The sequence below is a fragment of the Alexandromys fortis genome, unplaced genomic scaffold, assembly GCF_014885135.2.
Source record: "Alexandromys fortis isolate MF-2015 unplaced genomic scaffold, M_Fortis_MF-2015_v1.1 scaffold_219, whole genome shotgun sequence".
NCBI classification, from domain to species: domain Eukaryota; kingdom Metazoa; phylum Chordata; class Mammalia; order Rodentia; family Cricetidae; genus Alexandromys; species Alexandromys fortis.
Genome location: NW_026068092.1, coordinates 590,455 through 605,129, shown reverse-complemented (window position 1 = coordinate 605,129; position 14,675 = coordinate 590,455). Strand labels below are relative to the sequence as shown.

At 47.2% G+C, this 14,675-nt stretch overlaps 1 protein-coding gene across 4 annotated transcripts in view; it reads left to right on the top strand.

Moving 5' to 3' along the window:
• Nucleotides 1–14,675, top strand: part of Txnrd2 (thioredoxin reductase 2) — a 52,719-nt gene that overhangs the window by 4,264 nt on the left and 33,780 nt on the right. For all 4 annotated transcript variants that reach the window (XM_050123034.1, XM_050123035.1, XM_050123037.1 and 1 more), the window contains exons 3-8: nt 6,199–6,255; nt 7,343–7,487; nt 7,997–8,071; nt 10,383–10,461; nt 11,722–11,784; nt 13,657–13,727. In XM_050123034.1, the coding sequence (XP_049978991.1) occupies nt 6,199–6,255; nt 7,343–7,487; nt 7,997–8,071; nt 10,383–10,461; nt 11,722–11,784; nt 13,657–13,727 (490 nt within the window). The remainder of the gene's footprint in view (nt 1–6,198; nt 6,256–7,342; nt 7,488–7,996; nt 8,072–10,382; nt 10,462–11,721; nt 11,785–13,656; nt 13,728–14,675) is intronic.

The following is a 14,675-nucleotide window of genomic DNA, read 5'->3' as shown; positions in this document are numbered from 1 at the left end:
CTCTGGTAGATCAGTGCTCTTAACCGTTGAGCCATCTCTCCAGCCCCTCTTACAGAGTCTAGAAGAGGTTACCAGATCCCCTGGAGCTGGAGTTACCAGTAGTGTTGAGCTTTCTGACATGAGTGTCAGAAACTGAACTCAGATCCTCTGCAGGAGCAGTCTGCTCTCTTGGCCACTCTCTCTCCAGCCCCATATTTTTGTTTTTATTTCTGAGGTGGAGTCTCGCTTTAATGAAATACAATTGACAGACAATAAACCAGTTCATATTTAAAGTGGATAACTTAAGGCTGGACCTGGTCATGAATAGCTGTGATTCTAGCTATTCAAGAGGCTGAGGCAGGAGGATCATTTGAGTCTAGGAGCTTGAGATCAGCCTGGGTAACAGTGAGACCCTGTTTCAAAGTAAATAATTAAATCAATAAGAATCAAGTGAGCAGTCTGACAGGTGGGTGTATCTGTGAACCCTGTACCATGACAAGGATGGTGACTGTCCCTGATGCCTCTGTGCAGTCTGTGTGGGCTGCATAACTACAGCCTTGTACTCACAGTTCCAGGTGCCAGCAGTCTAAGACCAAAGCGTCAGCAGGGCTGGCTCCAACTGGCTTCTGTCCTTGGCTGATAGATCGGGTCTTCTCATATTTTCGCATTGATCCCCTGTATCTGCACCCTAATCTCTCCTTACAGAACACTAATCATTTGGACAAGGGACCACCCTGTGACCTTGTTTAACTTTATCTCTGAATATAGTCATAGTCCTTGGTACTGAAGGCTCAGACTCTCACGTGGATCTGGGTGTGTGAGGGTAGTGACAGTGTTGTGTGATGTTTTACTCTTTTGACTTCTGACTGGCCCACCACCCAGCTCCCAAATAAACCACACACAGAGGCTTATTCTTAGTTATGAATGCCCAGCCTTAGTGTGGTTGGTTTCCTTTTTTTTTTTTTTTTTTTTTTTTTTTGAGACAGGGTTTCACCGTAGCTTTTGGTTCCTGTCCTGGAACTTGCTCTTGTAGACCAGGCTGGCCTCGAACACACAGAGATCCGCCTGCCTCTGCCTCCCGAGTGCTGAGTTGGTTTCCTTCTTGTCGGCTTTTCTTAACCTAAATTAACCAGACTACCTTTCACCTCTGAGCTCTTATCTTTCTCTATTTCTGTATACCTTTCTTTACTTCTTTCTTTGTGGCTTGTTGTGTAGCTGGGTGGTTGGCCCTCATGTCCTCCTCTCCTTGTTCTCTTGTTGCTCTTCTTTTTCTTTGTTCTCAGGTCTCCTTCTGTTTATTACACTCTCTGCCTGTCAGCCTCGCCTATCCTTGCTCCTGCTTCGCTAAGGACCATCAGGTGCTTTAGAGAGGCACAGTAACAGTTTGAGTTAAGCAAATGCAGCATAAACAAAAGTCATACACCTGAAAATAATATTCCCCAACAGCACAATTCAGGCTATTACTATGTCCAGCTCCCACAGACCATGGCAATTTCTCCAAACAGTCATACTCCTTGGTACTGAGGTTTGTGACTGACATAAGAATTTTAGCAGGGAGGATACAGTTCAGCCCATTGCTATTCCCAGCTTCCTTTCCCCTTGCTTTGTTTTGCGTGAGACGCAATGTGGCCCTGGATGGACTGGAACTTACTATATAGTGAATCTGGCCTTGAACTCCTGATCCTCAACTTCCCAACTGCACTTGCTATGGCAGAGGACCTGGGTTTGGTTCCCAGCAGCTATGTTAATAGGCTCACAACTGCCTGTAACTCCAGTTACAAGGGACCCAAAGTCTTCTGGTATCCATGGGAATCTGCGTGCATGTGCTGCACTTGCATACACACACACACACACACACACACACACTCACTAAATCAATTAAAACATTTTTGCTGGGTGTGGTGGTGTATTCCTTTAATCCCAGAATTTAGGAAGTAGGGGCAGTTTGATCTCTGTGAATTAGAGACCAGCCTAGTCTACATAGTGAGTTTCAGGGTAGCCAGAGAAACATAATGGAGAGACTTTGTCTCAGAAAACCAAATAAATAAGTAAAAATTAAAAGTAAGTAATTTTTTGAGACAGAGTCCCATTTTGTAGCCCAGGCTGACCTCAGATTCTGAATCCTTCTGCCTATGCTTCTGAAGTGCTGGGGTTACAGGTGTGCCCTCATTGCCTGCCTTACAGTTTTGAGTGTGTGAGTCTTCTGGTTTGTTTCCTACTGCTGTGTGGAACTCTAACCGAAAGCCATTTGGGGGGGGAAAGATTTATTTGGCTTGTACATCATAGTCCATCACCGAGGGAACTCCTGGAGGCTGCAGCTAGTGCAGAGGCCATTGAGGAATGCTACTTACTGGCTCCCCCTGGTTTGCTTGGCTACATTTCTTATACACAGACCATCTAGCTAAGGACGGTACTGCCCACAGTGGGGTGGATCCTTCTACATCAACTACTAATCAAAAAATGCCTCACAGACTTGCCTATAGGCCAGTCTGATGGAGGCACTTCTCAGTTGAGATTTCCTCTTCCCAGATGACTCTAGCTGACAAAACCAACCAGCACCCCTTGTCATTCTGACACACAAAGATATTAAACCATAAACTTTCCTGTTATTTCCATAATCTCATGTTAGTATCACAATAAAAATAAACACAACTTTAAAAGCTCTGTGGTCTTTAAAAATGTCAATACTTTAAAAGTCCAAGGTCTCTTTAAAACTTCAATATCTCTTTAAAAGTTCAAAGTCTCTCAACTGTGGGCTCCTGTAAAAAAAATTATATATTTATTATTCCAAGAGGAAAGAACCTGGGCACAGTTACAATTAGATCAAAGCAGAACCAACATCCAGCAGAGTAAATCAAATTCTGTAGTTCTTTGTTCAAGGTCTGGGCTCACTCTAGAGGGCAGCTCTACCCTCCACAGCACCCATAGGTCTTCTTGTAGTCTTAGGTCAGCTCCACTCCATCCCTGCTGCTGTCCTTGGTGGTCATCCCGTGGTCATGGCATCTCCAGTTTGCTAAGGTATTCACGACAACTGAGGCTTTGCCCTCACCAGTGGCCTCATTATATCCCTCCCTTAAGAGACTGACTCTGCCACGTGGTGCCACACTTTAACTTCTCTCCATGACTCCTTCAGTCCCCCATACTATGTGGCATACTCTTATACATTGCCAAGTTTGGCTGCCAGCTTGAGATGGAGCCTTGGCCCCTTTGGACCACAGTTTCTGAATGCTGATCCATAGGAAACACTTCTGGAAGATTTTTGCTGGTGTCTTAGCCGATTTCTCAGCTCCAGTGGACCAGTGTCGACCGTCCTAGTAAAGCAAAGGTTTCACTTCAGCAGTGCTGGTCTCTTCTTAGTCACATCTGATTCTTCATCTCCAGCTGATCGAAGCCATGGAGTCAGTTCAGATATATCACATTAACAACCTGACAGTCTTTGAGGGACTCTCAAACTTCCTTCTGAAGCATTATAAGACAGGCCTCCACTGTCTGCATTTCTCCTCACACTCTTATCTTCCAAGGCCCCACAGGACAGCCATTTAAGCTCTCATTTGACACTCAGTGACTTTCCAGTTTGAAGTTTCAAACATTCCCATAACTCCCCCCCCCCAAAACAACATACATGGTCAGGTTTTCACAGCAGTAGCTCACAATCTTGATACTTGTTTCTGTTTCTAGTTTGCTTTCTATTGCTATGATAAAACATTCTGATCAAAAGATACTTGGGAGCCAGAAGTGGTGTCACACACCTCTAATCCCAGCACTCGAGAAGCCAAGGCAGGGAAGTCTCTGAGTTCAAAGCCAGCCTGGTCTACAGAGTGAGTTCCCGAACAGCCAGGCTACACAGAGAAACATCACCACCACCACTATCATCATCATCATCACCACCACCATCATTTATGCCCCGGCAATGCTTATGCATGCATAGGCAACCCATTTATGGCGGTTCTCCAGTTGTTCCTTTCCTGGGCAGTCCTAGATGCTTGTGTTATTGTCATACCCAGGGTTCCACAGTTTTCCTTTATGCCATCCATCAGCGTTTTTTGGGCTTTCCTCTTTGCTTTATCCCATGTCCTCCTCCAAGCAGTGCTATCTTTGCATATACCATCATTCATTCTCATAACATGGCCAAACAGAGACTGCTTATTCATTTCCCGGCTGCCCAGACCCAAATAATCACACAGAAACTATATTAATTACAACACTGTTTGAGCAATGACTCAGGTGTATTTCTAGCTAGCTCTTACATCTTAAATTAACCCATTTTTACTAATTTATATTTTCTACGAAGCTCGTGGTTTGTTAGCTCTTGCTTCTTGAACTGCCACATGGCGTTTGCCTCCTCCAGCAGCTATGTGGCATCTCCTTGACTCCACCTACTTTCCATATATCTTTGTTCGGATTTCCCATCTATCTTTACTCTGCTAAGCCATTGGCCGAAACAGCTTCTTCATTAACCATTGGTAATAGAACATATTCATAGCATACAGAGGGGAATCCCACATCAGTATCCTGTAGTTTACTTCCTTCTGTAGATGGAGATGTTTCTTAATGCCATTGTCACACAGACTATATCTTCGTGTGACGCCTAGAATCCTCTCGAGACATGCCATCTCAAACACATTCAGCTGCTGTTCTGAGGAGCGTTTCATTGTCCAGGTTTCAGAGCTGTAAAGAAGGCAGCTCAAGACAAGTGTCTCATATGCCTGTAATTTGTAACTTTGTTGTTGTCGTTATGTCTCTTGCTGACCAAACCTTTCCTACTGCCTGGAATGCAACCCTGGCTATCCCTATCTGCTTCTTGATTTCTGAAATAGTTCCCTCCTTTGAAATGAGGTTTCCTCCCAGATAGACCTGTGTTTCACCAATGATATAGCACTACTTGCTGAAAGTCCAAATGAGCTGCAGGCCTTTGTAGAGTGGTGGAAGTCAGTGAAAACCGTGGAATAAAAATGAACATTGAGAAGACTGAGTTACAGCACATGAGAAGGGCGCACCAAGATTCTAACACTGTAGTAAAGAATCAGAACCTCAAGCAAACGCAGAGAAACCCTGTCTTGAGAAACAAACAAACAAAAGAGGAAATTGGCAAGAAAGGGGTTTTTTATTTGGCTTACACTTGTATACTATAGTCCGTAGTTAAGAAAGCTCAGGGCAGGGACCTGGAGGCAGGACCTGAAGCAGAGTAGTGCTGCTCCCGAGGCTTGTTCAGTTTGCTTCTTTATACACCCTGGGGCCACCTGGCTATGGGTGGCTTGACCCCAGTGGGTCGGATCCTCCACAATCGTTAATCATGAAATATCCCACAGCCTGGCCAGTCTGATGGAAGCATTTTCTCAGTTGAGGTTCTGCTACCCAGACGACGTTAGCTTGTGTCAAGGTGACAAAAATCAACCAGCATGGCAAGTCACATCTTTTGCCTTATTTATCCCAAGAGTCTCATTTTTAATCACCGTATAATTGAGTTATGTGACATATTCACTGTCCATGCCTGTAAAGTGAGTTATTCAGGGTTTGTGTATTCACAGGGTTGCATAACCGCAGCCACAGGTTTAGAACTTTTTTTCTCCCCCTGGGTCCTGCATACTCATTCACAATTGCCCTGTCCATGCCTTCATCCCTTCTCCTCCCTGACCCTTGTAATCGCTATCTACTTCCTGTTTTAGTGGGTTCTTAACACTTGATATCAATGGGGTCATCTGTGATCTTTTGATTCTTTGACTGACTGTGATTGTGATGTCATCTATGTTCATTCATGATATAGTGTGTCTCAGGACTTCCCTCCCTTTATACTGCTCCAGTTCCCCACCTCCTCTCTAGCTGACATGCGTTACTTGTCTGTCATGGCCATTCTGTCGGTGGCTAGCAAGGCTGACATGGGCGGGGACTGGACTTACACTGAACACCCAAGCCTACAGTAGGTGGAAGCAGGGACTCTGGCAGGGGGCACGCGTCCTAGCACTGCCTCAGTGGGTGGTGTGAAGGCTGCAGTCCACAAAGAAGCTGGAGGGCTCCTGCCTGCAGGCAGCAAGCTGGGTGGGTACCAGGAAGGGCAGGTGCAAAGCTGGGGGGCACCTGTGTGGAGAAGGAGAAGGAACAGCTCACCCTTGGCATCTGTGTTGAGGTGTTGGCCTGGACCCCTGCCTCCTCCTGGGCCTCATGGGAAGCTCCATGCCAGTTTCCTGCTCTGCTCACCTGCAGATGTCTCTGTCATTTCAGCTGCTCAGCTGGGAAGGAAGGTGGCAGTGGCTGACTATGTGGAGCCCTCTCCCCAAGGTAGGTGAAGGGCACAGGGTAGGGACACAACTCACATTCAGCTTACACCAAGTCTTTCAGTCTCCACTGCCCACAGTCTCCCTAAGTGTGCTGCTCAACATGCAAACATTTCTATCACATTGTTATTTTAAAAATGACTGATGAGTGCTATTGGAGTAATGGATCCATGGTCAAGAGCACTGGCTGTTCTTTCAGAGCACTGAGGTTTGGTTCCCAGTACCACCTGGTGGCTAATAACCAGCTCTAACTCCAGTCCCAGGGCATCTGACACCCTCTTATGGTGTCTATGAGCACTGTACGCGTGTAGTTTACACACAAACATGTACATAAAACACCCATATTTACAAAAATAATAAATAAAATGTTCAAAAAAATTTTTTTAAATGACTGAATATATATATAGGGAACAAATCCATGTGGGAAGACTTCCCTGGGTCAAGTTCAAGTCACAAAATAGCAACCCCTTTAAGGCATTCTGAGCCCGTGGAATAGAAGCCTTGTATTCCCTTACATGGGAAGTCAAATCCACTCCTACCAGGGCCTAGGCGATTCTGTGACTGAACACCTCTCTAGTATGTATATGTGTAAAGACCACACGTGCGTGTCCCCTGAAGCACACATACATAGACACATAGACATGTACACACACATGTACACACTCACACACTCGTGGGCACACATATGTGATGTAGGATATCCTTCTGCATGCTGTGAATATGTGTTGCTTTTATTGGTTGATGAATAAAACTACTTTGGTCTATGGCAGGGCAGATTATAGCTAGGCAGAAAATCCAAACAGAGATAAAGGGAAAAAGGCGGAGTTGGGGGAGACACCAGCAGCCACTGGAGGAGTCAGAAGACAGAGCATCACTGGTATGCCACAGGCCATGTGGCAATACATTGTTTAATAGAAATGGTTTAATTTAAATAAAGAGCTAATAAACCTGAGCCATCAGCTAGACAATTATAATTAATATCAAATCCTTGAGTGATTATTTTATAAGTGACTATGGGACTGGGCAGGACACACAAAAGCCTCCAGCTACACATATGTACATACACATACATGCTTTTTCTGATATTCCAGGTACCAAATGGGGTCTCGGTGGCACCTGTGTCAATGTGGGTTGCATACCTAAGAAGCTGATGCATCAGGCTGCCCTGCTGGGGGGCATGGTCAAAGATGCTCACCACTATGGCTGGGAGGTAGCCCAGCCCATCCAGCACAACTGGTGAGGAACCCTTGCTGTGGGGTCCCCTTGAAAGGGAGATTTTCTGTCTACCACTTATCCCAGGGAGCAACTCTAGTTCTGGCTTTGGGGGGCGGGGACAGCTGAGGTAGTTGGCACTCTTCAGACACTCTTGGTGGTCACTGGAGGAAGAACATGCTAAATTCCCAGGTAGAGAGAGCCCAGGATTCTATAGCCCCAAACCCTGGTCAGAGGCAGGGAAACACCAGATGGGGAGTGTCAGGCTCCAGTCCTTTAAACACACTCGCAAACTCGGTGTGGCAGTGTGTGTACCTGTAGTCCAGGACTCAGGAGGCTGATACACGAGGATCTTAAGTTTGAAGCTAGCCTTAGCTACTTAGCAAAACTCTGCCCCCCCTCCAAAAATAACAGAAAGTAAAATAACCACACTTCTATTTCTCAGTATTCCTGAGTTTTCTTTCACTGCCTGAATGAACTTTGCAGCCATCTCTGCTGCTGTGGATCTCATGGGGTTTTGTGTGTGTCGACAGGAAGAAAATGGCAGAAGCTGTGCAAAACCATGTGAAGTCCTTGAACTGGGGTCACCGAGTCCAACTTCAGGACAGGTACTGAAACCCCCAGGACTCAGGGGCCCAGTGATGTTGCCCTGGGAGGACCACCCTCCTGGCCCTTGCAGTCATTCTGTACCTGTGAATGTATTCACTGTGCAGCACAGCCCCTGGCAGTGATAACGTGAGGGTCCTTGGGCCTCAGTGGGGCGGAGACAGGTCAGTGCTGTGGGAAGGGTCGGGATGCCTGAGAGGCCTGGAACTGAGGAAATGACAGCAATGAAGAGACAGGCTAGCTGGATGGCTGGAGCCAGGGGAGAGGGTGAAACAGGCAACAGAGGCCTCAGGCCTGAGCCTGTGGATGCGACTGGACTGATGGGCCCTGTGCAGCATGCGTTCCTTAGACAGCCACTGCGGTCCTCCACAGTTTGGAGGATAGAGCCTGGTGAGCCCTAAGTCAGGTGGCAGCAGATCATGAGGGGCAGGGGGTGTTTACAGTTCTCTCTGCGTGTGTATGCGCACACACACCTGTCTGTATATCTGTGCATCACTTGTATGCTTGCTACCTACTGAGGTCAGAAAAGGTGTTGGGACCCTGGGAACTGGAGTTACAGATGGTTGTGAGCCACCATGTGAGTGCTGGGCCTCAAACCTTTCCTCTGGAAGAGCAGCCAGTGCTCCTAACCACCGAGCCATCTTTCCAGTGCTGCAGGGGTATCATGTGTTTGTGTTGTAAGGCTGTTCCTTGATTGTCGGGGTGAGTGAAGAAGGTGAAGGAGAGGCACCTGATACTTACTGCTACCATGGGGCCTTTCAGACGGGAGGTTACTCTGCTCACCAAATACCCGTCCCATCATGCCACAGCCTCACCGTGCCTGCTCTCTTGGCCTCTTGGTGCTTTTAGGTACAGAGGTGATACACATATGGTAGACACTTTAGTTCCCCATGGAGCTTCCCTGGATCCCTCCCCTGCTAGTCACAGTTTAGGGCTCTCAGGATGGTGTCAGTCATGGCTCTGTTGCTGTCTTGGCATCTGTGGTCGCCATATCTCAGGGAACCAGAGTGACAGGGAAGGGGTTCTTGTTTTCCAGTGCGGTTCCCACTCATACTTGTCACACTAGGGCCAGAGGCAGCTGGTCCTGGGTCAGAGCTCTTGTTTCCTTTTTGTTCTTTTATTTTAAAAAATCTTTGCATGTGTTTACTTATTTTTCATGTATATGATGCCAAGTTCCAGAGTCTTCCTCCTAGGGGCCCACATTGGCACTGTCTGTCTGACCAGCCCTAGAGGCTGAGTCTGCGGAGGAAATGTTTAAAGAGCCTGACTCTTAGAGACAGGTGTGGTAATGCCTGTAATCCTGAGTTTACTGGCACTGTGGAGGTGGAGGCAGGAATATCAGGAGTTCAAGTCATCCTTGGCTACATAGTGCATGTGCTGGCTGGTTTTATGTCAACTTGACATAAGCTAGAGTCATCTGAAAGGAGGGAACCTCAGTTGAGAAAATGCCTCCATAAGATCAGGCTGTAAGCAAGCCTGTAGGATGTTTTCTTAATTACTGATGGATGAGGGAGGGCCCAGACCTTTGTAAGTGGTGCCATCTGAGAGTTAGTAACCCTAGGTTCTATAAAAATGCACACTGAAGGGCAGGGTGTGGTGGCACCTTTCGTTCCAGCACTCAGGAGGCAGAGGCAGGCGTGTCTGTGAGGCCAGCCTGGTCTACATGGTGAGTTCCAGAACCACATAGAGAAACCCAGTCTCGAAAACCAAAAGCAAGAAAAGAGAGCAAGCTGAGCAAGCCAGTAGTCAGCACCGTCCACAGCTAGTGCATCAGCGCAAGCCAGTAGTCAGCACCGTCCACAGCTAGTGCATCAGCGCAAGCCAGTAGTCAGCACCGTCCACAGCTAGTGAATCAGCGCAAGCCAGTAGTCGGCACCGTCCACAGCTAGTGCATCAGCGCAAGCCAGTAGTTGGCACCGTCCACAGCTAGTGTATCAGCGCAAGCCAGTAGTCGGCACCGTCCACAGCTAGTGCATCAGCGCAAGCCAGTAGTCGGCACCGTCCACAGCTAGTGTATCAGCGCAAGCCAGTAGTTGGCACCATCCACAGCTAGTGTATCAGCGCAAGCCAGTAGTTGGCACCGTCCACAGCTAGTGTATCAGCCCTGCCTCTAGGGTCACGCCCTGTCTGAGTTCCTACCCTGACTTCCTGCAGTGAGGAACGGATAAGCAGACCTTTCCTTCACAAGTTGCATTTGGTCATGTCTTTCCATAACAATAGAAACCCTAACCAGGAGAGTGAATTTGAAGCTAGCCTAAAACACATGGAACCTTGTCCCAAAAAATGAAATAAAATCTTACTTTTATATTTCAGGAAAGTCAAGTACTTTAACGTCAAAGCCAGCTTTGTCGACAAGCACACAGTTTGCGGTGTTGATAAAGGTGGGAAGACAGTAAGTGTCCATTGGCCTGCCTCTTATGGCTCCTCTGGCCCCAGATCCCAGCTTTGTAGGTCTGGGCGTTGTTCTGGTGTTAACAGCCTTTGAGGTCACACTTCTTCAGAGCTGGTGCACAGGTCACAGCCTGAGATCCCAGCACTAGGGAGGCAGAAGCAGGATCTTGGGTCCCAGACCAGACCTAAGCTGAATAGTGGGACCATGTCTCCCCAATACAGACACACATACATGCACACACAGACACATGTGCATGCAAGACATGCATTCCTGAGCATACAGACACATTCTTCACACACACAGATTATTGCATACACAGACACATGTACACACACACATACAGGCATGCACACTCATACAGACACATGCACACACAGATACATACACACAATGCACACACATGCATATACACAGAAGCATGAACACACAGAAACATACACACACAGACACATGCATGCACACAGATCTCTACACACACAGACACATGTGCATGCAACACATGCATTCCTGAGCACACAGACACATTCTTCACACACACAGATTACTGCATACACAGACACATGTACATACACATGCACACATACAGACATGCACACTCACACAGACACATGCACACAGATACATACACACAGAGACACTTGCATGCACACAGATACCTGCACACACATAGACACATGTCCATACACAGAAACATGCACACACATAGAAACACAGACACATGCATGCACCCAGATACCTGCACACACATAGAAACACAGACACATACATGCACACACACACACACACACACACACACACACACACACACACACACAAACAGTTCAAACAGAGCTGGGGATGCAGCTCAGTGGCATTACTTAGCTTCCCTAGCGTGAGTTAGATCAGTCTTCAGCTACACATTCCCCTTGTTAAGTAGCTCAAAGGTCATGGCTGGCTGTCCTGCAGCTTGGGGTGATGACAAAGATGAGAATCGCTCCCTTCCTACAGTGTTTGTGGGGCTCTGAAGAGGCATAGTGTTTGCAGAGGCCTTCTGCACTGTGAAGTGCTTGGAGCTGGAACACCTAACTGCCCCTCCTGCCTGGCCCTCCTGTTCAGGGGACATTGTGAGTTCCCTGTTCTGTGAGACTTAGTGATATGGGCAGAGCACCTCCACTGCACAGTAGGGACCGCAAGAACCACTGCCCAGCCACCCGCAGGCATTCGTGCCTGTTGTTAGCTGAACACGCACTGTTTGACCCATGTTTCTCTGTTTATCCTCAGACGCTGCTTTCAGCTGACCACATAGTCATTGCTACAGGAGGGCGACCGAAGTACCCCACACAAGTGAGTGGCTTGCTGTGGCCCTTACCTGGGCCTTCTACCCTCATTCTGCTGCGATTTTCCTGTCCTATTACCAGGCCTCTCAGAATCTACCCTGCTGAAATGGATCTTCAGGTTCCACCCCCTCCCCCGCCCTGCCTCAGGGTCACTCCACACTGCAGCCAACTGGGGCCTGTCTCCCTTCTCCCCAGTGTCCTCCCTCTTCCCCCGCTTAGTGTCTAATTGTGTTGTCCAGGCTAGATCTGAATATCTGGGTTCCAGTGACCCTCCATGTCAGCCTCCGGAGTAGTTGTGACATCATACCTGGTCCCTGTGACTCGAGTGTTTGATATTACACCTGACCCTGTGTTCCTTCTTCCAAGCACCCATTGTCAATTGCTTTTCTCTTTAACTTCAAATGCCAGGGCCTCCAGGACTTCAGTCTTATTCTTCACCTTCCTCTTTCTCCCTCTCTAAAAGTTTGAAATAGAAATCACTTACCAAAATTCTCTCTGTGAGGCACAATGGGTTTTAGTACATTCAGAGTTGTTCTCTCCTATACCCCTCCATCTCCAGATCCTTTTCAAAATTCCAAGTTGATGCCTTGCCACAGCTCCCCTGGTTTCTAGACTCAGGTGCCTCAGCAAGGATATGCTGTGTGTGCATTTTGGTGGCTCATTTCACCAGCATGATGTGCTCAGTGTTTACTCACTGATGTATCAGATCCTCCTTTTGAAGGCTGAATAATATTCCATTTGTGCAAATGCCACCTTTTGTTCATCAAGCTGTCCATCAGTCAGTATCTCAGCTGCTTCCTTTTTTTAGCTGTTACAAACTATGATGTGCTATGAACATCCATGTAAAGGGTTTTTTTTGTTTCGTTTTGGCTTTTTGAAACAGGTTTTTTTTGTAGCTTTGGAGCCTGTCCTGGAACTCACTCTGTAGACTAGGCTGACCTCAAACTCACAGAGACCTGCCTGCCTCTGCCTCCTGAGTGCTGGGAATTGAAGGCATGCGCCACCACCGCCTGTTGTAAAAGTTTTTATGGAGTTTGTTACTGCTTCCCTTGGGTCTTTATTAAGAATGGAAGTTAGAGCTGAGCTGGGCCTGGTGGTGCAAGCATTTGATCCCCAAACTCTGGAGGCAGAGGCAGGTGGATCTTTGTGGGTTTGAGGCCAACCTGGTCTACAAAGCGAGTTCTGGAACAGCCAGGGCTCTGGTACACACCCTGTCTCAAAAAACCAAAACTAAACTAAACCAAAAATAGTGGAAGTTAGATCACATGATCATTTGACTTACCCTTTTGAGAGACCACCAGCTTGTTTTCCAGAGGCCACACCGTATCTGCTCCCTGCAGCTGTATCTGAAAGTCAGTTTCTGTCCTCTCATATAGCTCAGGTCTTTTGGTGAAAGCAGAGTATTTCAAGTAACTTATATGGTAACACCCACTGGGATTTTCTCATTGCTGGGGAGCTGGTTTTGTGAAGCATTTCTTTTTTGTCGTGTGTGGCCACTGGAGTCTACTTAATTAGCTTAGTGTCAGCTAAGGACTGCAGAGGTTTCCTTTAAAACCAGGAACCATGAAATCTCTGCATGCCTGTAGGATCCTTCAGTCTATACTGCAGTCTGCATGTCTGTGGGATCCTTCAGTCTATACTGCAGTCTGCATGCCTCTGTCTTGGATCTGCATCAATGTGACTAGGATGGAGTTGCCACTCCTGCCTTTCTGGATAGTGGCATGCTTGGGGAGTGTGCATGGGGTCATCTCCTATCCCCACAGATGGTTGTAACCTGAAGATACGGATAAAAGACAAAAAAGCTTCCCTCATGGGATTGAGCTGTTTCTGTAGAATGAGGGTTTCTGTCTGGTCCCATGAATTCTCTTTTTCTCCACAGATCAAAGGAGCCCTGGAATATGGAATCACAAGTGATGATATCTTCTGGCTGAAGGAGTCCCCTGGGAAAACGTAAGCCTGGAGTGCGTTATGTGGCTCTGATATCCGCTCTCTGATCCTACTGGAGACATGGGGTCATCCTCTAAAAGAAGGAAAGATGGCCCTTTCTAGACCGCTTTGCAGGACTGCTGGCACCCTGTGTCCTGTGACTGTCTTGAAGGTGATAAGATGAGTGTTAGAGACCAAGTCAGCTGTTATACAGGGCACTGGTTGTCAGCAGTGTCCCTTGAACCCATGGTGCAGCAGACCCTACTGGGTCCCTCTTGATCATCTCTCCTGTCTGCTTTGTGCATTGAGCTATGGCCAGGTGTGAAGGTGAGAACAGCAGTGTGTGCAAGGCACATGTGCAAATGAACCAGCCTGCCCAGAGCTGATACTGGCTGGACTCAGTGTGGTGTAGGCTTTCTGCTTGCAGGGACCAGAGTGGCCACAAGAGGGCGACAGAGGCTTGGCTGATAACTTCACTGCGTTGTGCCTTCTCTAGTAAATAGTAGTGGAAAAAAGTACCCCAGTGGTTGGCAGGTGTGAGAGTATGTGTGCATGTGTACACATATGTATGCTTGTAAATATGTGCATATATGCAGGTGTATATTGTGTATGTTGGAGCATCTACACAGGTATGAGGATGTGACTTGTAGGTATGCACTGGACTTATTTCAGTGGATGCAAATCCTACCTCTAAAGCCCTGGTGTTTGGGATTGAACCTAGGGTTTCACTAATGCCAGGCAAGCACTCTACCTTTGAAGCTATAGCCCCAGCTGCAAGCTCGTTGTTGTTGTTGTTGCTGTTGTGTTTTTTTTTTTATAAAATATTTATTTATTTATTATGTATACAATATTATGTCTGTGTGTATGTCTGCAGGCCAGAAGAGGGCACCAGACCCCATTACAGATGGTTGTGAGCCACCATGTGGTTGCTGGAAATTGAACTCAGGACCTTTGGAAGAGCAGGCAATGCTC